This window comes from Rhinoraja longicauda, chromosome 5, assembly GCF_053455715.1.
Source record: "Rhinoraja longicauda isolate Sanriku21f chromosome 5, sRhiLon1.1, whole genome shotgun sequence".
NCBI classification, from domain to species: Eukaryota; Metazoa; Chordata; class Chondrichthyes; order Rajiformes; family Arhynchobatidae; genus Rhinoraja; species Rhinoraja longicauda.
The window spans coordinates 14419412-14445554 of NC_135957.1; the positions used below are offsets into that span (position 1 = coordinate 14419412).

General features: G+C 53.1%; 1 protein-coding gene across 1 annotated transcript; it reads left to right on the forward strand.

The window, feature by feature from the left end:
• The first annotated feature begins 229 nt into the window (after positions 1–229).
• On the forward strand, positions 230–19685 carry galnt14 (UDP-N-acetyl-alpha-D-galactosamine:polypeptide N-acetylgalactosaminyltransferase 14 (GalNAc-T14)). Its single transcript, XM_078398938.1, has 15 exons — positions 230–930; positions 5435–5595; positions 6594–6692; positions 7504–7571; positions 8622–8687; positions 9151–9272; positions 10718–10805; positions 11501–11585; positions 11878–11981; positions 14803–14929; positions 15390–15482; positions 15736–15819; positions 16634–16757; positions 17222–17341; positions 18110–19685. Exons 1-15 carry the CDS (start codon positions 781–783, stop codon positions 18257–18259), a joined length of 1641 nt encoding a protein of 546 aa, XP_078255064.1. The 5' UTR covers positions 230–780; the 3' UTR covers positions 18260–19685.
• Positions 19686–26143: the final 6458 nt, after the last annotated feature.

Genomic DNA, 26143 nt, shown 5'->3' on the forward strand with positions numbered 1-26143 from the left:
TCAGTGGGCAACCCAAGGCCAATTGCATTCGTCTGGACGTGTAATGTGTGTGGGGTGGGGTGGGGTGGGGAGAGAGAGGTGGTCGGGTGGTAGAACTGAAGAGAGAAGCTGCGCTCAGACCACACACAGGCTCCAGGGAGAATGCACACACACTCCTCTGGCCACCACACTCCCACCCGCCCCCTCCGTCGCACTTCATTCCCTCCCCACCCCCACTGACCCAACCCTCCCACACCGTTCACCCTCCCACACCGTTCACCCTCCCACACCGTTCACCCTCCCACACCGTTCACCCTCCCACACCGTTCACCCTCCCACACCGTTCACCCTCCCACACCGTTCACCCTCCCACACCACTCTCCCCAGCCCACCACTCCCTCCCCAGCCCACCACTCCCTCCCCAGCCCACCACTCCCTCCCCAGCCCACCACTCCCTCCCCAGCCCACCACTCTCCCCAGCCCACCACTCCCTCCCCTGCACACACCACTCTCCCTCACCCTTCCCCACCCGTACTCCCGCCGACCACTCTCCCCTCTTTCCCCCCATTCTTCCTCCGCACAACTTTCTCCCAGACAACCCCCCCCCCCTCAACATTACCCCCTCTCCCCCCCAAACTGGGACCATCCCCAATCACCTTCCTTCCCCCTCCCTTCTCCACTCCCCCCCCTTTCCCGTTCCCCCTCTCCCTGGGGAGGGGGAGGGTCGGGCCGCTGTCACGGGGAGCGGGGACGGAGGGAGGGAGGGAGGGAGGGAGAGAGGGAGCCGGAGCTGGAGCCGGGATGCGGCGGGTCCGCAGAGCCGGGCCGCTGTTGCTGGTCCTCGCCGCCGCCGCCGCCGCCGCCGCGTTGCTCTGCTCCCTGTGGCCGGAGCTGCAGCGCCTGGTGCTGTGGGCCGAGCCAGGGCCGCCCGCAGCCACGCACCGGAGCTGGGTAAGGAGCCGAGGGGTCACCAGAGTGTGTGTGTGGGCAGTGAGCGTGTCCCCACGTGTGTGTGGGTGTGTGAGTGTGAACCCCGGTGTCCCAGTGTGTAAAACGTTGTGTCCCCCTGTGTGTGTAAACCAGTCTATTCTCGGGTGTGTTTGTTCCTTTGTGAGAGTGTGCGTGAGAGATTCCTGTGTGTGTGTGTGTGTGTGTACACACCTGTGTGTGTGTGTGTACACACCTGTGTGTGTGTGTACACGATATGAGTGTCAACCAGTGTGTGTACAAAACAGTGTGCCCTTGTGTATGTGTGAGCAGTGTGCATTGTGTACATCAGCCTATCCATGTGTGGGTGAACCAGTGCGTACAGCAGTGACTGCATGTGTGTGAGGGAGGTGTGGATGCACATGAGCGTCCCTGTGTGTCTGAGAACCCGTGTGTGTCTGTAAACAGTGTGTGTGTGAACGAATGTGTTTCTGTGTGTAGACACAAGGAACCGCAAATGTTGGAATCTGGAGAAAAACACAAAGTGTTGGAAAAAGTCAGTGGGTAGGCAGCATCTGTGGAGGGAATGGACAGTCAGCGTTTTGGGTCGGGACCCTTCTTCTCGACTCAAAGAGTGGATGGAGGCAGGAAAACTACAGTTGGATCCAGGGGGACAGAGACAGGTTGGGGGGGGGGGGGGGGGGGGGGGAAAGAGGGGTGGGTTAGACGAGGTGGGGGTAATAGAGGCGTCTGACTAGTCTATGTTGACCAACATGTCCCATCTACATTAGTCTCACCAGCCTGGGTTTGGTCCATATTCCTCCAAACCTTTCCTGTCCATGTACAGTTCTGTACCTGTCTAAATATCTTGTAAATGTTGTTATAATACCTGCCTCAACTACCTCCTCTGGCAGCTCGTTCCATACACCCACCACCCTCTGTGCGAAAACGTTGCTCCACAGGTTCCTGTTAAATCTTTCTCCTTTCCCCTCTCGCCTTAAATCCATGTTCCTGGATCTTGATTCCCGTATTCTGTATAATATATTCTGTGAATTCACCCTATCTATTCCCCTCATCCGTCTACACAGGGTTTTAGTTTCTGAGATACAGTGTGTAAACAGGCCCTTCGGCCCACCAAGTCCATGATGACCATCGATCGCCCGTACACGAGTTCTATTTTGGCCCACCTTAGCATCCTGGACATAATTTACAGAAGCCAATTAAGCAACACACCTGTACGTCTTTAGAGTGTGGGAGTAAACTGGAGCACCAGGGAAAAAATCTGCATGGTCACTCAGAGAACGTACAAACTCCGTACAGACAGCACCCATAGTCCGGACCAAACCCGGGTCCCCGGTGCTGTGAGGCAGCAACTCTACCGCTGTACCACCGTGTTCTCAGCTGGATTCCGTGGCCAGCATTCCCACTCAGAGGGTGCTGCACCTTTCTGTGGGGAGTGAGTCAGCAGCTGGGTCTGAATCTCTGTGCCCTCAGAATCCCCACTCTGGGCCGGCAGTAGGGCAGCGCGTGTTGTTCCTGGGTCTGGTGGTGTGGGATGGGGTTCACTGATCACATTCTCCTATTACTAGGCAGCAGGAAGTTCCTAATCCACTCATAAATCATTCTGACAACGGCCATGGGTTTAGTCCAGACTATTTTTTACTTGGCACCGTGAAAGTATTGGCTTTTTTTTCCCAACTGGATGTTTCATTCACTTTAATTTAGTTTAGTTCTTAGTTTAGAGATACAGCACGGAAACAGGCCCTTTGGTCCACCGAGTCCATGCTGACCTGCGATCATCCCGTACACTAGTACCATCCTACACGCTTTGGTCAATTTACAATTATACCAAGCCAATTAGCCTACAAACCTGTACGTCTTTGGAGTGTGGGAGGAAACCCGAGATCCCGGAGAAAACCCATGCAGGTCATGGGGAGAACGTACAAACTCCGTACAGACAACACCTGTAGTTGTAGGGCAGCAACGCTGTAAGGCTGCATCACCATGCTGCCCAAGTTTAGTTTAGAGATACAGCAGAAAAACAAGCCCTGCGGCCCACCAAGTCCAAGCCGACCATCAATCACCCATTCACACTAGTTCCATGTTATACCACTTTGTCATCCACTCCCTACACACTACGGGCAATTTACAGAGGGCCAATTAACCTACGAACCGCACGTCTACGGGATGTGGGAGGAAACTGGAGCACCCGGAGGAAACCCACTCGGTCACAGAGAGAATGTACAAACTCTGCACTGACAGCAACCGAGATCAGGATCGAACCCGGTTCTCTGGCGCTGTGAGGCAGCAGCTCTACCCGCTGCGCCGCTCAATTACAGACCCAGTCCTGGTCCAGTTAACATCAGAGATTAGATTATAAAACATTGGAGCAGAATTAGGCCATTCGACACATCAAGTCTACCCCTGCCTTTCAATCATGGCTGATCTATCTTTCCCTCTCAAATCCATTCTCCTGCCTTCTCCCCGTGACAATAGACAATAGACAATAGACAATAGGGGTGACCTCTGACTCCCGTACTAATCAAGAACCAGATTGGACCAAATTTGAGCTTGTTTACCTGGACATTTTTTCTTGAGGTCCTATGGATGGAAACAAGCCCTTCGGCCTAACTAGTCCCTACAACCTCACAGACATGGTCTATTATTGTCACGTGTTCCGAGATACAGTGAAAATCTTTGTGTGCTATCCAGTCAAATCTTGCTCTACATGAATATAATTAAGCCATACAACAGGTAGTACAAAGGAGACGATATCAGAGTGCAGAATATAGTGTTACAGTTGAAGAGACAATGTGCAAGGTCCGCATTGCGGTGGGTTAGGAGATCACGACTAAACCCTAGCATATGGAACGACCATTCAGAAGCCTGATAACAGAGGGGAAGAAGCTGTTCCTGAGTCTGGTGGTGTATGCTTTCAAGCTTCTGCACCTTTGGCTGGAGCAGGGAGAAGAAGGAATGGTTGTGGTGGGACAAGTCATTCATTATGTCGGCTGCTTTTCTGAGGTAGCTTGAAGTGTAGATGGAGTCAATGGTGGGGAGTCTGGTCTGTGTGATGGATCGGAAATGTGTTAGCATAAAACATGCTGACATGGCAGAGGGGAATGTGATGAGGAATTTGACAGGATCGGTCAAAGTCAGCATGGATTTATGAAGGGGAAATCATGCTTGACTAATCTTCTGGAATTTTTTGAGGGTGTAACAAGTAGAATGGATAAGGGAGAGCCAGTGGATGTAGTGTATCTGGACTTTCAAAAAGCCTTTGACAAGGTCCCACACAAGAGATTAGTGGGCAAAATTAGAGCACATGTTATTGGGGGTAGGGTATTGACATGGATAGAGAACTGGTTGGCAGACAGGAAGCAAAGAGTAGGAATTAACGGATCATTTTCAGAATGACAGGCAGTGACTAGTGGGGTGCCGCAAGGCTCGGTGCTGGGACCCCAGTTATTTACAATATAAATGAACGAATTAGACGAGGGGATTAAATGTGACATCTCCAAGTTTGCGGATGACACAAAGCTGGATGGCAGTGTGAGCTGTGAGGAGGATGCTATGAGGCTGCAGGGTGACTTGGATAGGTTGGTCAAGTGGGCAGATGCATGGCAGATGCAGTATAATGTGGATAAATGTGAGGTTATCCACTTTGGTGGCAAGAGCAGGAAGGCAGATTATTATGTGAATGGTGTCAGATTAGGAAAAGGGGAGGTGCAACGAGACCTGGGTGTCCTTGTCCATCAATCAGTGAAAGTAAGCATGCAGGTACAGCAGGCAGTGAAGAAAGCTAATGGCATGTTGGCCTTCATTGTGAGAGGATTTGAGTTTATGAGCAAGGAGGTCTTACTGCAGTTGTACAGGGCCCTGGTGAGACCGCACCCGGAGTATTGCAATTTTGGTCTCCTAATTTGAGGAAGGACATTCTTGCTATTGAGGGAGTGCAGCGTAGGTTCACCAGGTTAATTCCCAGGATGGCGTGACTGACATGAGGAAAGAATGGGTCAACTGTGCTTGTATTCACTGGAATTTAGAAGGATGAGACGGGATCTTATAGAAACAAAAATTCTTAAGGGATTGGGCAGGCTAGATGCAGGAAGAGGGAGTCCAGAACCAGAGGTCACAGTTTAAGAATAAGGGGTAGGCCATTTACGACTGAGATGAGGAAAAACTTCACACAGAGAGTTGTGAATCTGTGGAATTCTCTGCCACAGAAGGCAGTGGAGGCCAATTCACTGGATGTTTTCAAGAGAGAGTTTGATTTAGCTCTCAGGGCTAAAGGAATCAAGGGACATGGGGAATAAGCAGGAAAGGGGTACTGATTTTAAAAGATTTCAGCCATGATCGTATTAAATGGTGGTGCTGGGGAAGGAGGAGGTAGTCTATACTTGGTCCCACTGATATACAGGAGCCCTTTGCTCCAGGCAGTGCTGGTTTAATGTTGTTTCCACACTCTTCCCCCTCCCCTCCCCCCCCCCCCACCCCTCCCCGGACCATGACCCACTCCCCCCCTCAGGAACTGCCGGAGGAGCAGCCGGAGGAGTTTGATGAGCGGGGCTACCTGGTGGGCAAGAGGTGGAGGCGGGGGGAAGACCCGTACCGACGGCATGCCTTCAACCAGAGGGAGAGCGGGCGGGTTCCCAGTACCCGCACCGTCCACGACACCAGGCACTACAGGTGGGTGAGGTCCGGGACTGTGCCTGGGAACGCCAGGAATACTGGGATTGCTGGGAATGTCAGGAACAATGGGAATGCTGGGAATATTGGGAGCCCTGGGAAGGATGGGAGCGGGAATACTAGGAATGCCAGAAATACTGGGAGTGCTGGGATTGTTGGGAACGGTTGGAATGCTGGGAACACCAGAAATACTGGGAATGGTGAGAATACTGGGAATGTCACAAATGCTAGGAATGTTGGAGACACCAGGAATACTGAGACCATGGGGCATGATGGAAACAGTGGGAAATGATGGGAACACCGAAGAATGTCAGGAATACTGGAAATGATAGGAACAGTAGGGAATGTGGGCATCAGCAGTGAATGCCAGGAATATGGGAATCATAAATACATTGGGAATGATGGGAATACAAATGCTGCTGATGGGATTAATAAGGAACAGCTGGGAATACCTGGGGGTGAGGGAGAAACACAGGTCTCTAGACCCTACCACCACCCCCCCTCCCCGACTCAGAAACTGCCTGCCTCTCTCCCTCTCACCGGCAGGTAAGGAAACACTCGTAGGTGAGAGTGAGAGAGAAAGAGAGAGTGAGTGAGAGAGAGAGACAGGCAGGCAGTGTTTCTGAGCCTGAGGGGAGGGTGGGGGGTAGGGTGGAGAGAGACCTGTGTTTCTCCCCCACCCCCACACTGAGCTCTGCCTCTGGTCCGGATACCTGTACTGTGGCACAGCGGATAGTGCTGCTGCCTCGCCGCGCCGGGATTTTGGATTGATCCCCACCTCTGGCGATGGTGGGGGGGGGGGGGGGGGTGTCTGGGGTTGACCAGAAGGGGGGGAGGGGGGGATGTGAGGGGTTGGTGCCCAGACTGACTCCTCTTTCCCCAACTCCTCCCCCTCACATTTCCCCACCTCTCCCTTTCCCTGTCCCCTCTCCACTCCTCCGCCCTCCTCCCCTCCCTTTCCTTCTTCCCCAAACCCCTCTCCCCCTCTCTCATCCCAGGTGCTCCCTGCAGCCGTGGGAGGGGGAGTTGCCCCCGACCAGCATCATCATCACCGTCCACAATGAGGAGCGGGCAGCCCTGCTGCGCACCGTCCGCAGGTCAGGGGCAGGGTGGCCGGGCGCAGGGGGTGCTTGGAGGGGGGGGGGTGAGGAAAGGTTGGAGGAAGGAGAACAGGATGAGGGGGGCTGGCAAGGTAGGCAAAGAACGGTGTGTGAGGGAGGGAGGGAAGGAGGAAGTGAGGGTGGCTATAATGCGAGTGCACACAGTGGGTGATGGAGCGAGCGAGCGAGTGTGGGTGTGAGTAGTGGCAGGGGGGAGAGTGAGAGCAATGCGAGTGTGTGGGGAGAGGTGTGAAGTGAGGGAGAGTGCAGGGTGTGAGTGCAGTAAGAATCTCCCTGCACCTTGTCAGTTTTTCCAGACTCTCTATTGCCACAGTTGATGCTGATGTGGGCATGTCCTCCACCACGCTTCCTGAAGTTGATAACTAGCTCCTTCATCTTGCTGACATTGGGGGAGAGGTTGTTGTCCTGACACCATGTCACTAAGTTGTCTAACTTCTTCTTGTACTCCGTCTCATTATTCTTTGTGATCCGGCCCACCAGTGGTCTGCAAACTGGTAGATGGAGGTGGAGTGGTGATTGTGCAGGGAGTAAAGGAGGGGACTATATACCCGCGACGAAAAGCAGGGGACAGAGAACGCTTCCTCACGGGGCACTAGTGTTGAGTTATTGTGGAGGAGGTTGAGAGTCAAGGATCCAGTGTCGGTGGGGGGAGCTGACTCCTGGGTCCAGGAGTTTGGAGATGGGTTTGGGTGGGATTACGATGTTGAAGGCGGAGCTGTAGAGGATGAACAGGAGTGTGGAGGAACTGCAGTGCATGTTATGTGACGCTCGGTACTTTGTGTGACAGCTTGTTGAACAGGACGCCGGCCTACCTCGTCCACGAGATCATCCTAGTGGACGACTTCAGCCAGGACCGTGAGTACTTGTCCAGTTCCTGCCTGTCCCCCTCCCTCACCCACGCATACCCCCACTCCAACGCCAGGGAATACAGTGCGTGTTGTGACCCCATCCCCATTCCCATCTGCCTCCCCGTCTCCGCCTCCCTCCCTCACCGATATACCACTCCCCCTCTAACCCCAGGGATACTGGGGAACGGTAACTTAGCAGGATGGGCGCCACAAGAGAGAACATAAGACTGCACAGCACAGCGCCTGTGCCGAACATGATACCAATACCAACTCTTATCTGGTAACACAACTAAATGTAGATGCTGGTTTACAAAAAAAGACCTCCTCTGCACCCTCTCGAAAGGAAGACATGGGAATTTGAGGTTTGACACAGGGTAGTTTTCTGAGAGAATGTTTTCAAAAATATCCACACAATGTGCACAATTCCATCAGAAAATCTAACACTGCGTCACAACACCTGAGACCCAGGTTTAATCCACTCGCCCTCCCCCTCCCGCTCCCCCTCCCATTCCTCAAGTCAAGTCAAGTCAAGTCAAATTTATTTGTCACATACACATACTCGATGTGCAGTGAAATGAAAGTGGCAATGCCTGCGGGTTGTGCACAAAAATAATTACAGTTACAGCATATAAATAAAGTTAATAAGTTACTAAACATAGCACAAAAAGTGTCGACAAAAATTTAGTCTCTGGGGTTATCAAAGTTGACAGTCCTGATGGCCTGTGGGAAGAAGCTCCGTCTCATCCTCTCCGTTTTCACAGCGTGACAGCGGAGGCGTTTGCCTGACCGTAGCATCTGGAACAGTCCGTTACTGCTCCCTCCTGCTACCCCCTCATCTCTTTTTCTCTTCTTCTCCCTCTCCTGACTCCCCCAGTGTGGTCAGGGTTCTGGTTTCCACCACTGATGACCACTCCTGCCCTTGGTCTCTGGTGCCTCCTGGGCTGCCTCCAGCTCTCCTGCCTCCGGCTTCTGTGGGGTTGGGGGGAAGTGTTGAGGTGGGACGGCGGTCACGGGAGCCTCCACCCCCACCCTCACCCTCACCCTCCTGTCCCCACAGCGGCTGACTGCCAGTTACTGACTGCACTCCCCAAGGTGAAGAGTCTCCGCAACCAGCAGCGGGAAGGTGAGCGGGGAGGAGGAGGAGAAGGGGAGGGGGGAAAAGAAGGGTGGGGCAGAGGGAAATGGGATGTGGAAGGAAGGGGGTGGGGGGAAGGGTGGAGGAAGGAAGGAGAAAGGAGAGGGAGAGGGAAGGAAGATGGTGGGGTGGGAGGAGAAGGCGGGGGATGAATGAGGGGTGGGAGGAGGGGGAAGGGATTGGAGGGTGAGAGTTGGGGGAGGCAGACTCTGTGTGTGTGGCCCCTTTATTTAAAGGGACCATTCCCCCAGAACTTTGCTGGATTGAGGTGCCGGGGTCAGTTTGGGGTTTCAGGCCTTGGGAACAGGGGGTGGACTGGGAGAGGGAGGATGGGGTGCGTAAAGGGAGGGGAGAAGGGGGTGTGGAGAGGAAGAGTTGGGGTCCAGGCTGGGCGGGTTGTGGGTTTGGGGGAGGGGTGACGGATGACTGACAAGCCTCTCCCCCACCCTAGGGTTGATCCGCTCACGTGTGAGGGGGGCAGACGCCGCCACCGCGGGGATCCTCACCTTTCTTGACAGTCATTGTGAGGTAAACCGTGACTGGCTGCTGCCCCTCCTGCAGCGCGTCGCACAGGTGAGACCCCGCTCCCACAGAATCACACACTCCCCACCCCCCCCCCCGAATCCCCCAAATCCACCCCACTTTCCTCCCCGATCCCAATGCCACAGAGACACCCTTCCCCTCCCCCCTCAAGACACACCCTCCCCCCTCAAGACACACCCTCCCCCTCCCTCCACTTCTTTCCCCACACTCCCGTCTCTCCCTTCCCCCACTCCCTTGGACTGACTCCTTTGGATTTATCATTGTCTTGTACACTGAGGTATCGTGAAAAATTTTGTTTTGCATGCTCTCGAGAATTTTACGAGAATGATCCCAGGACTCAGTGGGTTAACACATGATGAGCGTTTGATGTTACTGGGCCAATACTCGCTGGAGTTCAATAGGATAATTGAAACTTACTGAATAGTGAAAGGCCTGGTTAGATTGGATGTGGAGAGGAAGTTTGCACTAGTGGGAGAATCTATCACCAGAAGCAAAATAAAAGGACGTTCCTTTAGGAAGGAAATGAGGAGGAATTTCTTTCGTCAGAGGATGGTGAATCTGTGGAATTCATTGCCGCAGATAGCAGTGGAGGCCAAGTCAATGGATAATTTTAGATTTTTGATTAGTGCGGGTGTCAGGGGTTAGCAGGTAGGAGAATGGAATTGAGAGGAAGAGATATATCAGTCATGATTGAATGGCTTAATGGGTCGAATGGCCTAATGGGTACACTTAATGGGTCGAATGGCCTAATTCTGTTCCTGTCACTTATGAATTTATGAACTATCTAATCAGATCAGACAATACTATACATAAATACAATCAGGTCAAACTTAGGGAACAATAGGTAGAGCATAAAGGAAGATACAGAGTGCAGAATATAGTTCTCAGTATTGTAGCGCTCCAGAGACAAAGTCCAAAGTCCACATTGGGGTAGAGGTGAATCGGACAGTAACCTAGCTTATGGAAGGACAGAAGCTTGATAACAACGGAGAAGAAGCTGTTCCTGAGTCTGCTGGTGCGCACTTTAAAGCTTCTGTGCCTTCTGCCAGACGGGAGCAGGGAGAAGAAGGAATGACCGAGGTGTGACTAGTCTTTGATTAGGTTGACTGGTTTCCTGAGGCAGCATGATGTGTGGATGGAGTCAATGGTGGGGAGTCTGGTCTTGGGCAGAGCAGTTCCCAAACCAGGCTGTGATGCAACCCGACAGTATGCTTTCTATGGTGCATCTGTGAAGTTTGTGAGAGTCACTGAAGACTGGCTGAATTCCCCAGTCTCCTCAGGAGGTAGAGGCATTGGTGTGGCATCTTGGCTGTTGTTTCCATGTGACTGATCCAGGGGAGATTGTTGGGGCTATCAGGGAAGGGTGCATAGTGTAGAGGTGGGGGCAGGGAGAGGGGGTGGTGGTGATACGATTGCCGCTGGCATCCCGGCTGCCTCAGTCCCCGCTCTCACTCTTCCGGTGTTTTCCGTGATAGGACCCCTCCCGCGTGGTCAGCCCTGTCATCGACATCATCAACATGGACACCTTCGCTTACGTGGCTGCCTCCCCGGACTTGAGAGGAGGTAGGACCAGAGACCCGGGTTCGATCCCGACTGTGGGTGCTGTCTGTACGCAGTTTACATGTTCTCCCCGTGACCGTGTTGGTTTCCTCCAGATGCCCTGGTTTCCTCCCACGTCCCAATGATGTGCGGGTTTGAAGGTGAATTGGCTCTCTGTAAATTGCCCCTAGTGTGCAGGGAGTGGATGAGAAAGTTGGACAACATAGAACTAGTGGAACGGGTGATCACTGGTCAGTGGGCTGAAGGGCCTGTTTCTGACTCTCTAAAGTTACCCAGATCTGATGACATCCCGCTTGTGTTGGGGACATAGGGGAGACTTGGCCCAGAGAAGGTGGAGTTGTGGGTGATATGTAAAGACAGGAAGTGGGGCAGGTAGGGGTAGGGACAGGGCTTAGAGGACGGGGAAGGGTGGTGACACAAGGAACTGCAGATGCTGGCTTACAACAAATGACACAAAGTACTGGAGTAACTCGATTCAGACAGTATCTGTAGAGAACATGGATAGGCGACGTTTACATGGGTTGAAGGGGAGGGAGAGGGGAGAAATAGGTGTGTAGAATAGGTGTGTTATGGGATGGGGAGGTGTGGAGGGGATGTGGATGGGGGTCAGGGAGGGATAATGATCGGGAGGTGGTGGGGTCAGGAAGGGTATGGATCGAGGGGTGGGGGAGGGTTGATCACTTGCCCTTGTCCCCCAGGGTTTGACTGGAGTCTACACTTCAAGTGGGAGCCGCTGAGCGAGGAGGTGACGGCAGGGAGAGCCAACCCCATCGCCCCCATCAGGTATGGGGTGGTCCCGGGAGGGGGGCTGGGTGGGATACTGGGGAGGGTCCAGACATCTTCCCACTCACCCTGTTCCCATGGAGCCCCCGTCTCGTCACCCCCAGGGCTATGGCCAGCCCCAGACGTCTCTTGCACTGTCTCCCCTCACCCCTAGTCTCCCCTCGCCCCTAGTCTCCGCTCACCCCTAGTCTCCCCTCGCCCCGTCTCCGCTTGCCTGTGATGCCTCTCTCCCCTTGCCCGTGATGTCTGCCCTTGCCCGTGATGACTCCCCTGACCTCCCACCTCTCCCCAGGACCCCGGTGATAGCGGGTGGACTTTTTGTGATCAACAAGGCCTGGTTCAACCACCTGGGAAGCTACGACACTGAGATGGAGATCTGGGGCGGAGAAAACTTTGGTGAGTTGTGAGGACGTTTGTTGCACTCTCAGGGAACCATGAACCTGTGCTCCTAGATCCCTCTGCTCTACAACACATCCCAGGCCGCTGCCATTCACCACAAAGGTCCTGGCACGGTTTGATTTTAAAACGGAGTTTAGTCTAGAGATACAGCAAGGAAACGGGCCATAATGACAATCCATGACCTGTTTACACCAGTTCCATCTTATCCCACTGTCCCATCCCCTCCCTACTCACTTGGACCAGCATATCTGTCTACCTGCTACTCTCTCTCATCATGCTCCCTTTGTATGCAGCAGGTCTCCTTACTCCTTTGCGTTAGTTGAGTAGGTGACAAAGGTGATTGATGAGGGTAGGGTGGTGGATGTCTATATGGATTGAAGTAAGGCGTTTGATAAAGTCCCCTATGGCAGGCTGATCCAGAAGATTAAAATGCATGGGATTAACAATGACTTGGTCGTTTGGATTCAGAACTGGCTTACTGATAGAAGACAGGTAGTTGTGGTTGAAGGACAATATTCATGCTGGAGGCCTGTAACCTGTGGAGTTCTGCAGAGATCTCTGTGCTGGGTCCCCTGCAGTTTGTGTTACATATAAATGACTTGAATGACATAGACAGTTTGGTTAGTAAATTTTCAGATGACAGCAAGATTGCTGGGGCCGCAGACTGTGAGGAAGGCTGTCAAAGTATGTAGCGGGATTTAGATAAGTTGCAGATGTGGGTGGAGAAATGGCAGATGAAGTTTTATCAGAGCAAGTGTGAGGTATTGCACTTTGGGAGGTCAAATGTAAGGGGAAAATATACATTTAATGGCAAGACCCTTAACAGCATTGATGTGCAGCAGGATCTTGGGGTCCAAGTTCACAGCTCCCTGAATGTGGCAACACAGTAGACAGAGTGGTGAAGAAGGCATATGGTATGCTTGCCTTCACGGGTCGGGGCAGAGGGTAAGAGTCAGAAAGTTAGGATGCAGCTTTATAGGATTTTGGTTAAGCCGCATAACAGTATAACAGTATAACAACACTTTATTGTCACTCGGCACAAACACCGAACGAAATTTCAGCAGTCACAAGACACAAGACACAACAAAAAAGAAAAGAACACAGGACACCCGACCCCAACACAAACATCCATCACAGTGACTCCAAACACCCCCTCACTGTGATGGAGGCAACAAAACTTCCCCTCTCTTCCCCCCGCACCCACGGACAGGCAGCTCGACCCCTACCGAGGCAAACGACACGCACAGCCCCCGCAAGGGGATGGAAGGCCCCGCGGCCGAGCCGCCCCGGGCACCGAAACGTCCCGCGGCCACACCGGGCGATGTTAAGTCCAGCGGCCGAGCCGCACCGGGCACTGAAAAGTCCAGCGGCCAAGCCGCACCGGGCACCGAAACGTCCCGCGGCCGAGCCGCACCGGGCACTGAAACGTCCCGCGGCCGCACCGGGCGATGTTAAGTCCAGCGGCCGAGCCACACCGGGCACTGAAACGTCCCGCGGCCGAGCCGCACCGGGCACTGAAACGTCCCGCGGCCGCACCAGGCGATGTTAAGTCCAGCGGCCAAGCCGCGCCGGGCACTGAAACGTCCCGCGGCCGCACCAGGCGATGTTAAGTCCAGCGGCCAAGCCGCGCCGGGCACTGAAACGTCCCGCGGCCGCACCAGGCGATGTTAAGGCCAGCGGCCAAGCCGCGCCGGGCACTGAAACAACCCGCGGCCGCACCAGGCGATGTTAAGTCCAGCGGCCAAGCCGCGCCGGGCACTGAAACGTCCCGCGGCCGCACCAGGCGATGTTAAGTCCAGCGGCCAAGCCGCGCCGGGCACTGAAACGTCCCGCGGCCGCACCAGGCGATGTTAAGTCTAGCGGCCAAACCGCGCCGGGACCTGAAACGTCCCGCGGCCGCACCAGGCGATGTTAAGTCCAGCGGCCGAGCCGCACCGGGCATTGAAACGTCCCGCGGCCGAGCCTCGCCGGCGATATTAAGTCCCACAGCCGAGCCACGCCGGGCGATGGAAGGCACCGCGGGCGAGCTGCGCCCCGGGGAAGAGACCTAATAAAAGAAAGGTTTCCCCCCGCCCCGCCCCACCCCCCCCCCCCCACCCCCACACCCCCACACCCCCCCCCCCCCCCACCACACATACACAGCCAAAAACAGAAACAAAAACCATCCCAACACCGACACAAACAAAAAAAAAGAAAAAAAGACAACAGACTGCCAGAGAGCCGCAGCCGTTAGGCGCAGCCAACTCCTCCAAATACAATATGGAGTATTGCAGCCAAATACAATATGGAGTATTGTGTGCAGTTGCCCCCTTACTGTTGGACTCCTCTGTTAGTCCGCTTTGGAAAGAGTGCAGAGGAGGTTAACCAGAATGGTGCCTGGATTTGGGGGGTATTAGCTACAGGGAGAGGTTGAACAGACTTGGATTGTTTTCCCTTGAACGTTGGAGGTTGTGGGGAGACCTGATAGAAGTATATAAAATCATGGGAGGCATGGATAGGATAGACAGTCAGAACCTTTTTCCCCCCAAGGTAGAAATGTCCAAAACTAGAGGGCACGGCTTTAAGGTGAGAGGGAAAAAGTTTAAAGGAGATTTGCGGGGCAAGCTTTTTTTTTTACACACAGATTGGTGATGGCTTGGAAAGCATTGCTGGGGTGGTGGTGGAGGCAGATACGATAGTGATGTTTAAGAGACTTTTGAATATGCACATGGATATGCAGGGAATGGATCATGTGTAGGCAGATAAGAAATGGTCTTGGCAAGGAGGTTGTGGGCGAAAGAGCCTGCTCCTGGGCTGTTCCATGCTCTCCCTCTTGCAGAGCTGTCGTTCCGAGTGTGGATGTGCGGTGGCTCCCTGGAAATCCTCCCCTGCAGCCGCGTGGGACACGTCTTCCGTCGCAAACACCCCTACCTCTTCCCCGATGGTAACGCCAACACCTACATCAGGTACTGAGGACGGGGAGGAGGTTAGAGAGAGTGGGGGTTTGGGGTGGGTGAGGACGGGGAGAATGGGGGTGGGGAGGGTGGGTCGAACTTGCCCTCTCCCCCCTCCTACAACGGCCAGAGCCGGCACATCCTTTCCTATAGCCAACTTCTGAGGCCGAATTTGCGAGCCGGTATCTCAGTCTTACGGTGGCCCAGATGGGCCATTCTGGTACTGTTGGACTCCTCTGTTAGTCCGCCAAAGTGGATAATCCAGAAAGCTCTGGAACCAAGGGTGCCGGAAAATCAGTATAGTATTTACTGATCTGTTTGGAGAGCCTGTAGAGCAAAGCTTTCACTTTACCTTGGGAAATGTGACAGTAATAACTCAATATCTGGAGCTGTCCGTGCAGCGGGGGAAGTACGGTGGGGGGATGTCTGCATCGTCTCTGACCCTTTCCCCCCCCCCCCCCCCCCATTCCAGGAACACCCGACGCACAGTCGAGGTTTGGATGGACGATTTCAAGCGATTCTACTACGAAGCTCGTCCCTCAGCCAAGGGGCAGCCTTACGGAGAGTGAGTGGGGAGAGGGAAGACAATGAGAGTGGGTGGGGAGAGGGTAGACAGAAAGAGTGGGGAGCAGGGATGGGGAGACACAGAGGGGACATGGAATGGAGAGAGGGAACAAGGAGAGGGAGTGGGGAGGGGTGGTGGTGGGAGTGGGAGGGTGGAAGGGGATGCTAAGAGGGAGGATGATGGAAGTAGTTAGGGAGGAGGATGTCGGAGGAAGGGGTTCCACCTCTGACCGGCCCCTCCCTCCCTTTCCCAGTATCCAGAGCCGACTGAAGTTGAAGATGGATCTGAAATGCAAGCCCTTCCACTGGTACCTGGACCATGTCTACCCTGAGCTCAGGTAGGTCTCTACCCCCTTCCCCAGCCTTTCCCCCTCCCCTTAGCTCCAGCCCCTCCCCTGCCCAGCATCCATGCCAACCAAGATGCCCATCTAAACTGGTCCCATTTGCTCACGTTTGGCCCATGTTCCTCTGCCTATTTCCCTTCATGATTTTATACACCTCTGGAAGATCACCCCTCGTCCTCCTGCGGCAAGGAATAAAGCCCGAGCCTGCCCAACCTCTCCTTATAACTGAGGTCCTGGCAACATCCTTGTAAAATGATTGATTGAAAAATAGCATGGAAACAGGCCCTTCAGCCCATGGAGTCCATGCCGACCATTGACCACCCATTCACACTAGTTCTGTTATGCCACTTTCTCATCCAATCATTACACACTAGGGGCAATTTACATAAGCCAATTAACCTACAGACGTCTTTTGAGTGTGGGAGGAGCACCCGGCAGTGGAGGCCAGTTCTCTGAATGCTTTCAAGAGAGAGCTAGATAGAGCTCTTAAGGATAGCGGAGTCAGGGGGTGTGGGGAGAAGGCAGGAACGGGGTACTGATTGAGAATGATCAGCCATGATCACATTGAATGGTGGTGCTGGCTCTAAGGGCCGAATGGCCTACTCCACCTATTGTCTATTCTCTATTGAAAACCCACACGGTCACAGGAATGATGTGTGAACTGCACTCAGACAGCACCCGAGGTCAGGAATGAACCGTAGCCTCTGGCTCTGTGAGGCAGTTCATCCCCGCTGCGCAGTGTTGGGAGGGGATGTTGCCCCAGCCCCGAATGCGGGTCTCACATTCAGCGTCTGTGGTTTTCTGGCAGAATTCCCGACGAGACAGACGCGGTGCCGGGCGTGATCCAGCAGAGACGGGACTGTGTGGAGACGGTGGGGGATGGGGACTCCCTCACCATGGCACTCCGGCCCTGCCAAGGAAGCAGCAACCAGGTCAATGCGGGGAGAGGGGGTGGCATAAGGGGAGGAGAAGGTGGGGGAAGGGAGTGGCAAGGTGGTTAGGGGAGAGGGGTTGAGGAGGGAAGGGGCAGAGAGAGGAGGAGGAGGTGAGAAGAACAGAGAGGGGGGACTGGCATGGGGAGTGGGTGTGAGGGAGAGGAGTGAGGTGTGGAGGGTTGGGGACGAGCAGATTGGGGAGGTTTGGGAGGAGTGGAGTGAGGGAAAGGGAGGGAGATCAGAGTTGTGGCAGAGAAGAGAGAGGAGGGGTGGGTAAAGTGGGGAGAGAGATGGAGTGACCAGTGACGGAGCAGGGAGGGGTGAAGAGGGGACGGGATGGGGAGAGGTATGGAGTGGGTTGGTGGGGCTGGAATGGGGGTGAGAGGGATGGAGTGAAGGGGGGAGGGGGACAAGTGTGGAGCAGGTCGCCCACACCCCTACACTCTGTCTGACCCCCCCAGGAGTGGACGTACACCGCCGGGCAACGCCTGTCACAGCGTCGCCACTGCCTCTCCATCGCCTCCCCCGTCCCGGCATCGCCTATCGTGCTGCTTCCATGCAGTGGTGAGGACAGCGGACAGGTAATCCCTAATCCCCCGGTGCCATCCTCTCCCTTCCCATCCATCCTCGCCTGGACCCTCTCCTCGCTCCCAGGATACACGTCTCCTGCACAGACTGTGGGCCCGCCATGTGTGAGTGGGAGTGTGTGTGTGCATGCATGTGTGTGTGAGTGGGAGCATCACGTGTGTGTGAATGCATGTGCGCAAGTATGTGAGCGTGTATGCAAGCGTAGCTGTACATGCCACTGCAGGCATGCGTGCGTATGCTTGAGTATGTGTGAAAATGGGCTTATGTGTATTTGCGCGTGTGTGTGAGATTGTGTGTCTGTGTGCGTGTGAGTGAGTGTGTGTATGTTTATGATAGTCCCTGTCCACGTGACATCATGTTGAACACATTCACATACTTTGTGTTAAGGAAAACTGCCCGAGTGATATGTATGTACTCTCCGTACCTGTTTCTGTGTCATCCATAGTCTCTGGGTGTGAGTTCAGTCTGTGTACACATGAAACAGGACAGCACAGTAATAGACCCATCAGCCCACAATTATCTGTGTATGAACTATGCCTATGTTTATAAATATGTACTGTAACTGTACGTACACAATTTGTATAGTTTGTGTGTCGTAGACCTGCATGTTTGTATATGCTAGTGTGTAGAGTGCCATACGCATGTAGCAAGACGCATGTGACCGTGCACTAGAACATGTGCCCCGGTCCCACCTGTGTTGGGGAGAGTGGGTGATATGCCTGTAGATCGTGTGATGTGATGTGTGTCCCTCTGTCCCTCAGCGGTGGGTGTTGACTGGATCACGGATCAAGCACGAAGCGACCCGTTATTGCCTGGACGTGGAGGTGTTGGGGGTGGCTGTCAGCCTCAGGGTACTGGTCATCAACCCCTGTGACAGGACAGCACTCACCCAGCTCTGGCACTGGGTCTAGTGGCCGTGGAGAGCACCGGTCAGTCAGTCATTTGCGGGGACCGGCCATGGAAAGCTCCAGCCACTCATGTCTATCGGTCACTTACGGAGAGCGGCTGTGGAGAGCATCAGTCAGTCTCAACCATGGAGAGCACTAGCCAGTCACATAGAGCAGGCAGTGGCCAGGAAGAGCAGGGAACAGCAGTGGAGAGTACACGGTCACTCACTGTCAGTGACCGCAAAACCACCAGTCAGTCGCGGGGAATGGCCTGGGAGTGGCTGCGGAGATCACCAGTTAGTCATGTCCATCGTATTCAGGTCGGGACCCTTCTTCAGACTAAGAGGGGAAGAAACTGGAGGTAAAAAAAAGGCAGAACTGGGGTCGGCAACAGATGACCAAGGAAGGGTGGAGCTTATAATACACCAGTCACTCTCGGGGAGTGGCTGTGGAGATCACTGGTCAGTCATGGGGATCAGGGACAACCGGTCACTCGCAGGGCCCAACCATAAAGCGCTTCAGCCACTTGTGTCCAATGGTCACTTCATCCATCAGATACTCACGCCCATTGGTCATTTATGGGAGGGTCGGCTGGACCGGGCATCAAAATCTGACCCTGGGAGTCCCTGACCATGAGAAACCGGGGTCCAACCCCTGCTCAGATTGCGGCTGATTGTGGGAAAGAAAAGGAGATGGCATCAGTGACTGGTCCGAGACCTCCCCTCCCATAACATTAATAAGCATCCCGTGATTGGAATCTGACCCACCGACCCACGATTGGGAACTGTCCCATGATGAGCTCGGGAAGCGGGACATGTAGACCTGGATGCGTGGGATCAGAGGGACGGCTGCTGGAAGTGACGGACTGCGGTGATCGCGGGTGGTGACATTGGCGGAGGTGGTTGCGATAAGCCCTACAGCAGCCGGGCGAGAAAGCAGATCGAGCGCAACGTGTGGCAGCTGTATGGATCGGCGATGGAAGGAGCCAACAGCATCGCACTGGGCCAGGCCAACCCCTACTTATCGATCCAGTGCTGCCAGGACACCATGCCATAAAATGAGCAATATGAAACTTCAGACCTCTTTGGGCCAAGACCGGACTTTTAAGAGACTTGAAAGTTGCAGAAGTGGCGACTCTCTGGTGCTGCTCCAGAAAAGGATCTATTGTACTGATGTATAATTTGATTGGACAAGGTGTAGAATAAAGGAACTGAAGACACTAAGTGCTGGAGTAACACAGCGGGTCAGGCAGCATTTCTGGAGAACATGGGTAGGTGACATTTCTTCAGTCTGAATAAGGGCCCTGACCCGAAACATCGCCTATACCTGTTCTCCAGAGGTGCCTGAACTGCTGAGTTACTCCAACACTGTGTCCTTTTACGCATTAAGAACAAGTTTTCACTGTACCTCTGATAAAATAACTATAATAAACCAATATTAAGGATCCTGGCCCGAAATGTCGTTGGTCCATTTTCTTCACAGATGCTGCCCTTAATTGTGGATGTTCTCATAAGGTCTTAAGTGAAAGTAGAATTAGGCCATTCAGCCCATCAAGTCTACTCCGCCATTCAATCATGGCTGATCTATCTCTCCCTCCTAACCCCATTCTCCTGCCTTCTCCCCATAACCTCTGACACCTGCTTATTTTCACCACCTCACACTAGCTGGGATTCAACTCCTTTGTGAAACAGCCTCCCTGTATCCGGCCTGTCCATCTAGTAACCTCTGCACGCCCACTCTCCCCCCTCCCACACCATAATTGTCCTGCTAGTTCCACAGATCACATCCCTATGTCCCTCCATTATCGCCTCTTCCCCAGCCAACAATGAGCTGTTATGGGCTCCATCCCTCCTTAGTCATCTACTGCCGGCTCTGCTTTGTTCTGGGCTTTTCTTACCTCCAGTTCCCCCCTGTTTACTTTCAGTCTGAAGAAGAGCCCTGACCCAAAACTTCACCTATCCATGTTCTCCAGAGATGCTGCTTGATCCGTTGAATCACGACAGCACTTTGTGTCTATTTCTAGCCTGTCCAGGATAGACATGTTTAATGAGATCTTTCATTCTTTTAAACTCTGCAGAACATGGACGCAGTGTGCTTGGTCTCTCACAGCAACGGAGCTGTCCTCGTGGATCAAGGATGGGGCCCCTTCAGTCTTTGGCGAGAAAATTCCTTCCCTGTTTCCACTCTCCCAACTTTTCTTACACATGGGGTCACATTTTCTCCTGCAATACACAGGAACAATTCCCATTGCCATAGCACACTGGGGCGGCATGGCAGCGCAGCGGTAGAGTTGTTACTTTATCACGCCATAGATCTGACTATAACGTATAAGATTATTAAGGGGTTGGACACGTTAGAGGCAGGAAACATGTTCCCAATGTTGGGGGAGTCCAGAATAAGGGGTAGGCCATTTAGAACTGAGATGAGGAAAAACCTTTTCAGTCAGAGTTGTGAACCTGTGGAATTCTCTGTCTCAGAAGGCAGTGGAGGCCAATTCTCTGAATGCATTCAAGAGAGAGCTAGATAGAGCTCTTAAGGATAGCGGAGTCAGGGGGTATGGGGAGAAGGCAGGAACGGGGTACTGATTGAGAATAATCAGCCATGATCACATTGAATGGCGGTGCTGGCTTGAAGGGCCGAATGGCCTCCTCCTGCACCTATTGTCTATTAACTAGGGGAGCTGTCTATACGGAGTTTTACGTTCTTCCCGTGACCACGTGGGTTTTCTCCTGGTGCTCCGGATTCCTCCCACACTCCAAAGACGTCCAGGCTTGTAGGTTAATTGGCTTGGTATTAGGGGATTGCACATAAGGTCGTATAGTCAAAGTGCGTGACGCAGAGTCGCTCAAGGCAACTAGAGGACATGGCAGCTTACAGCATACACCACCAACACATGCAACGCGGACATTCTTTCAATTAAAAAGCCGCCAAAAGGCCAATTTGTGTGCTGTAAAAAATGGGGGGGGGGGGGATCCGGCGGAGGAAGAGGGACCAGGAGAAGGGCTGCGAACCAAGCCTGTGGACGCAAGAAGCAGCTGGGAAGACGTCTGGCCAGCCGGCGGGAGAAGGGGAAACGCGGCCGAGAAGGGAGGCAGGAGAGTAAGGCCGAGAAGCAGGGGGGCGCCGACCGGGGGGAGAAGAAGAGGGGGAAAGGAGGAAAGGACGGAGTTGAGCGATCTGGAGCGTGAAGAACGCGAGCCGAGGGGCCTGGAGGATCTGCAGGGGCAGATGCAGCGAGAGCTGGAGGTCGGCAACCCTCCGGGGCCAGGCTGAGGACGAAGGGCCCAGGCCGTGCTCGACGGCCTTGGAGGAGGAGGAAGAGAACCGGGCTGTGGCGGCCGAGCCGCACCGAGCTGGGCTGGGCGCTGGGAGCCGAGGCAATGGGCGGAGGACCAGGCCACGGCTCTGCTCGGCAGCCCCAGCCACAAGGTGTTGAGCGCTGGCCAAGTAGAAGTGGACCCCGGCTGACGGAGAGGGCGAGCGGGGAGAGGGCCTGGAGGGCCAGCAAGGGGCCGAAGAACCGCAGGAAGAGAGGAGCGGAGCAGGGGCGCCGAGCCTGGAGGAGTGAGGAGCACGGGAACAGGGAGAGGTGTTGGGACGCTCGGAACACCGGGAGGGAGCCGGAGACGCGCTGATGGAAGAAGACCAGGGTCCGGGTAAAGCCGAGCTGCAGCAAAGTGCGGCCGCAACATTGAACTGCAGTACATGGCGTGCCCTCCAGAAGGCGTTGCATGGCAACAGTACGGGTTAGGGGCCGTGACCTCGCCTGCCGTGCAATCATTCTATACCTCTCGCAGTGTTGTGGGGGAACATGTTGTATGTGTGATGATACCATAAAAACGCAGAATATATCTCATCTATCAATTCACAGATTTTTATTCTTTGTCTTTTTAAATATTACTGCAAGTTTCTCCCTACTAAAATGGCGCCATGACATACTACGGTTTTTAGGGTCGAGTGGTCTATCTTACTCTGCTCGATTATCTTTGGTTTACACCGAAGATGGACACAAAATGCTGGGGTATCGTTGGGCGGGGCTCGCGGGGAAGGGGTTCGGCTCTCGGTGCCGACGTTGGGCGAGGCGGCCGTTGGGCGGGGCTCGCGGGGAAGGGGTTCGGCTCGCGGGGCGGCCGTTGGGCGGGGCTCGCGGGGAAGGGGTTCGGCTCGCGGGGCGGCCGTTGGGCGGGGCTCGCGGGGAAGCGGTTCGGCTCGCGGGGCGGCCGTTGGGCGGGGCTCGCGGGGAAGGGGTTCGGCTCTCGGTGCCGACGTTGGGCGAGGCGGCCGTTGGGCGGGGCTCGCGGGGAAGGGGTTCGGCTCGCGGGGGGCCGTTGGGCGGGGCTCGCGGGGAAGGGGTTCGGCTCGCGGGGCGGCCGTTGGGCGGGGCTCGCGGGGAAGCGGTTCGGCTCGCGGGGCGGCCGTTGGGCGGGGCTCGCGGGGAAGGGGTTCGGCTCTCGGGGCGGCCGTTGGGCGAGGCTCGTGCACCCTTCACCGTTACCGCCCGGGGAGGGAGAAGGAGCGTTTCACGTCTCTTCGCCCTTTCACAAACCTTTCCGCGCTCGACGCCTTCTCGGACCTTTGTCGTTTGAGACATTGTTTTTCATTTGTTGTGTGGAGAAACATTTCAAGTGAGTATCAACATTAGTCCCGGAGGAAGGGGGTGGGAGTGTTGCACAGGAACAAGAGGAACTTCTGCGTTGCAATTTTGCCAAAAGTTCACTCCCCTCACGACATGCAAAATTGTTATTAAAATGCATATCTGGGGAAGAAGAGTCATAATTTATTTCATTTTTGACGCAAAATTGCAGGATGACTAAAACAGGTAATTGAGACCAGGGTATATGTCCATGTTTCTTTCCTCACGGCTTGTTGCCCCATGAATTTTGCTGGCCAGACCTGGCAGTTCCCGTGAGTTTCCAGACACGAACGACTGAATTTACTGAAGGACCCTGCCGGCATATTTGGGGCTGGTTTTTGACCGGTGTGGTTTCAAGAGATAACGATAAAATTGAAGTCAATTTGCAATTGCAATTCCAATGGTTGGAATCCCATCTCATATAATGTATGAAAGGTGGTTATGATTGTTGGAGGTCAATCAGCTCAGCTCCAGGACATCATTGAAGATATTCTTTGGGATAGAAGTAAGGAAGTGGAGATGCTGGTTTACAAAAAGAAACAGTGTTGACGTAATTCAGCAGGTTAGGTAGCATTTCTGGAGTACAAAATGTTCCCAATGTTGGGGGAGTCCAGAACCAGGGGCCACAGTCTTAGCCAGGATAAAGCCATTTAAAACTGAGGTGAGAAGGAACTTTTTCACCCAGAGAGTTGTGAATTTGTGCAATTCTCTGCCACAGAGAGCAGTGGACGCCAAATCACTGGATGGATTTAAGAGAGAGTTAGATAGAGCTCTGGGGGCTAGTGGAATCAAGGGATATGGGGAGAAGTTGGGCACATATTACTGATTGTGAATGATCAGCCATGATCACAATGAATGGTGGTGCTGGCTCGAATGGCTTCCTGCACCTATTTTCCATGTTTAACATGGATAGGTGACGCTTTGGGTCGTCCCCCTTCTTCAGTGATGAGTGGGGGGGAGGGGGGGGGGGGGTAGAAAGCTGAAAGAGGGGCACTACAAATCCCTATAAATAAATGATCAAATAAAAAAAGTAAGAAGATTTTGGTGTTCTTATTTCTTCGTACAATAAAGGCCGATGCATGTTAACTCAAAGTTTTGTGTCACTCTTATTTTCGTTATGGTTTGGTTCCTTTGAATCCAAGTTTCTAAAACTGAAATTGAACATTTTGTGAGTACATGTTATACTGTTGTATAATTGATGATATGATGTAAATTTTAGCGATCGAATCAGAATTAGTGGACAAGCTGCTTAGACCTGCTTCATGACCCTTCTTTATTTTTGACTCGAGCCTCTATTTCCCTTGTCATCCATGCTTACTTGCGCCCTCCAGCCTTACCCTTCACTGGAACGTGCATGTCCTGGTCTCTTGGCAGCACACTTTAAAAAACATCCCACCTTCTGGACTTTCCTTTGCCTTCAAACGACTTGCTCCAATCAACTTGAATGAGTTCTTATCTGACACCTTCAAAGTTGGTTTTGCCCCATTTAGAATTGTAACTCGTGGGCCTGCTCTGCCTTTATCCATATTTAATAGAAAGAAGGGCAAGGCAAACGTAAGGAAGCTTGCCTGACGAGAGAAATTGAGCCAATGGTCAAGAATAAGAAGGATTCATGGGACAGGTATAGACAGCTGTGGTCAGGTGTATCCCTTGAGGAATTTTGGGATCTAATGAGCCAAGTAAAAAAGGAAATCAGAAAGGCAAATAGGGGCCAGGAGATAGCGCTGACAGATAGCATGAAGGACAATCCCAAGAGATTATATAAATACATAAGGGGGAAAAGGGTAACTGGAGAGTGAGTGGAACCCCTCAGGAATCAAAGCAGTCAACTCTGTGGTGCCACAGGAGTTGGGTAAGGTCCTCAATGAATATTTCTCTATTATGGAGGAGAAAGACAGGAGGATGGAAGAACTTGGGGCAGTCAATTGAAGTGTTTTGAGAGCAGTCAGTTACGGTGGAAGAGGTGCTGAAGGTTCTATCGTGTATGAAGGTAGTCACATTTCCAGGGCCTGATCAGATATATCCAAGGACATTGTGGGAAACGAGAGAGAAAATTGCGGGAGCCCTGGTTGAAATTTACAAGTCGTCTTTAAATGCAGAAGTGCTGGAAGACTGGAGGATGTGCCTCTATTCAAGAAGTGTTGCAGGGCAAATGCTGGCAAATGCAGGGCAGTGAGCTTAACATCTGTAGTTGGAAAGTTACTAGAGAGTATTCTGAGTGATAGTATACAAGCATTTAGATGGACAAGGGCTGATTATGGACAATCAACATGGTTTTGTACATGGGAGGTCGTTTCTCGTAAATCTGATTATGTTTTTTGAAGACATGATCAAAAAAGTTGATGACGGCAGAGCAGTAGACGTTGTTTATATGGATCCCAGCAAAGCATTCGACAAGGTTCCGCCTGGTAGGCTGCTCTGGAAGGTTGGATCAGATGGGATCCAAGGATAGCTGAATGGATAGAAAATTGGCTTCATGGGTGATGGTGGAAGGTTGTTTCTCGGACTGGGGGCCTGTGACGAGTGGTGTTGCTCAGGGTTTGGCGATGGCCCCTTTACTGTTTATCATCTATATCAATGAGTTGGATGATAACAGACACGGCAAGATTAGTAAGTTTGCAGATGATACAAAATGGGTGGCTTTGCAGATAGTGAGGATAGTTGTGAAAAATTGCAGCAGCATCTTGATCGATTGGCCAGGTGGGTTGAGGAATAGTTGATGGAATTTAATGCAGAGAAATATAAGACCTTACATTTTGAGAAGTGTAACATGGGCAGAACCGACACAGTGAATGGTAGGGCTCTGGGCAGTGTTGTAGAGCAGAGGGATCTAGGAGTGCAGGTGCATGGTTCCTTGCAGGTGGAGTCGCTGGTAGATCAGGTGGTCAAAAAGGCTTTTGGCATATTGGCCTTCATCAGCCAGAGTATCGAGGAAAGAATTTTTGAGGTCATATTGCAGTTGTATAAGATGTTGGTGAGGCTGTATTTGGGGGGCCCCATTTGGAGTATTGTGTTCAGTTCTGGACACTATGTTCTAGGAAAGATGTCAAGCTGGAAAGTGTACAGAGAAGATTTACGAGGATGTTGCTAGGACTGGAGGGGTCTGAGCTATAGGGAGAGGTTGAGTATGCTGGGAGCGCAGGAGGATGAGGAATGATCTCAAAGAGCTGTAAAAGATCATGAGAGGAATAGATTGGGTAGATACACAGAGTCTCTTGCCCAGAGTAGGTGAATCGAGGACTAGAGGACATAAATTTAAGGTGAAGGGGAAAAGA

Coding starts and splice junctions, on each gene's coding strand:
- galnt14 (XM_078398938.1), top strand. CDS start 781: ATGCGGCGGGTCCGCAGAGCCGGGCCGCTGTTGCTGGTCCTCGCCGCC. Junction 7,572..8,621: donor GGACGACTTCAGCCAGGACC/GTGAGTACTTGT, acceptor CTGTCCCCACAG/CGGCTGACTGCCAGTTACTG. Junction 10,806..11,500: donor CTCCCCGGACTTGAGAGGAG/GTAGGACCAGAG, acceptor CTTGTCCCCCAG/GGTTTGACTGGAGTCTACAC.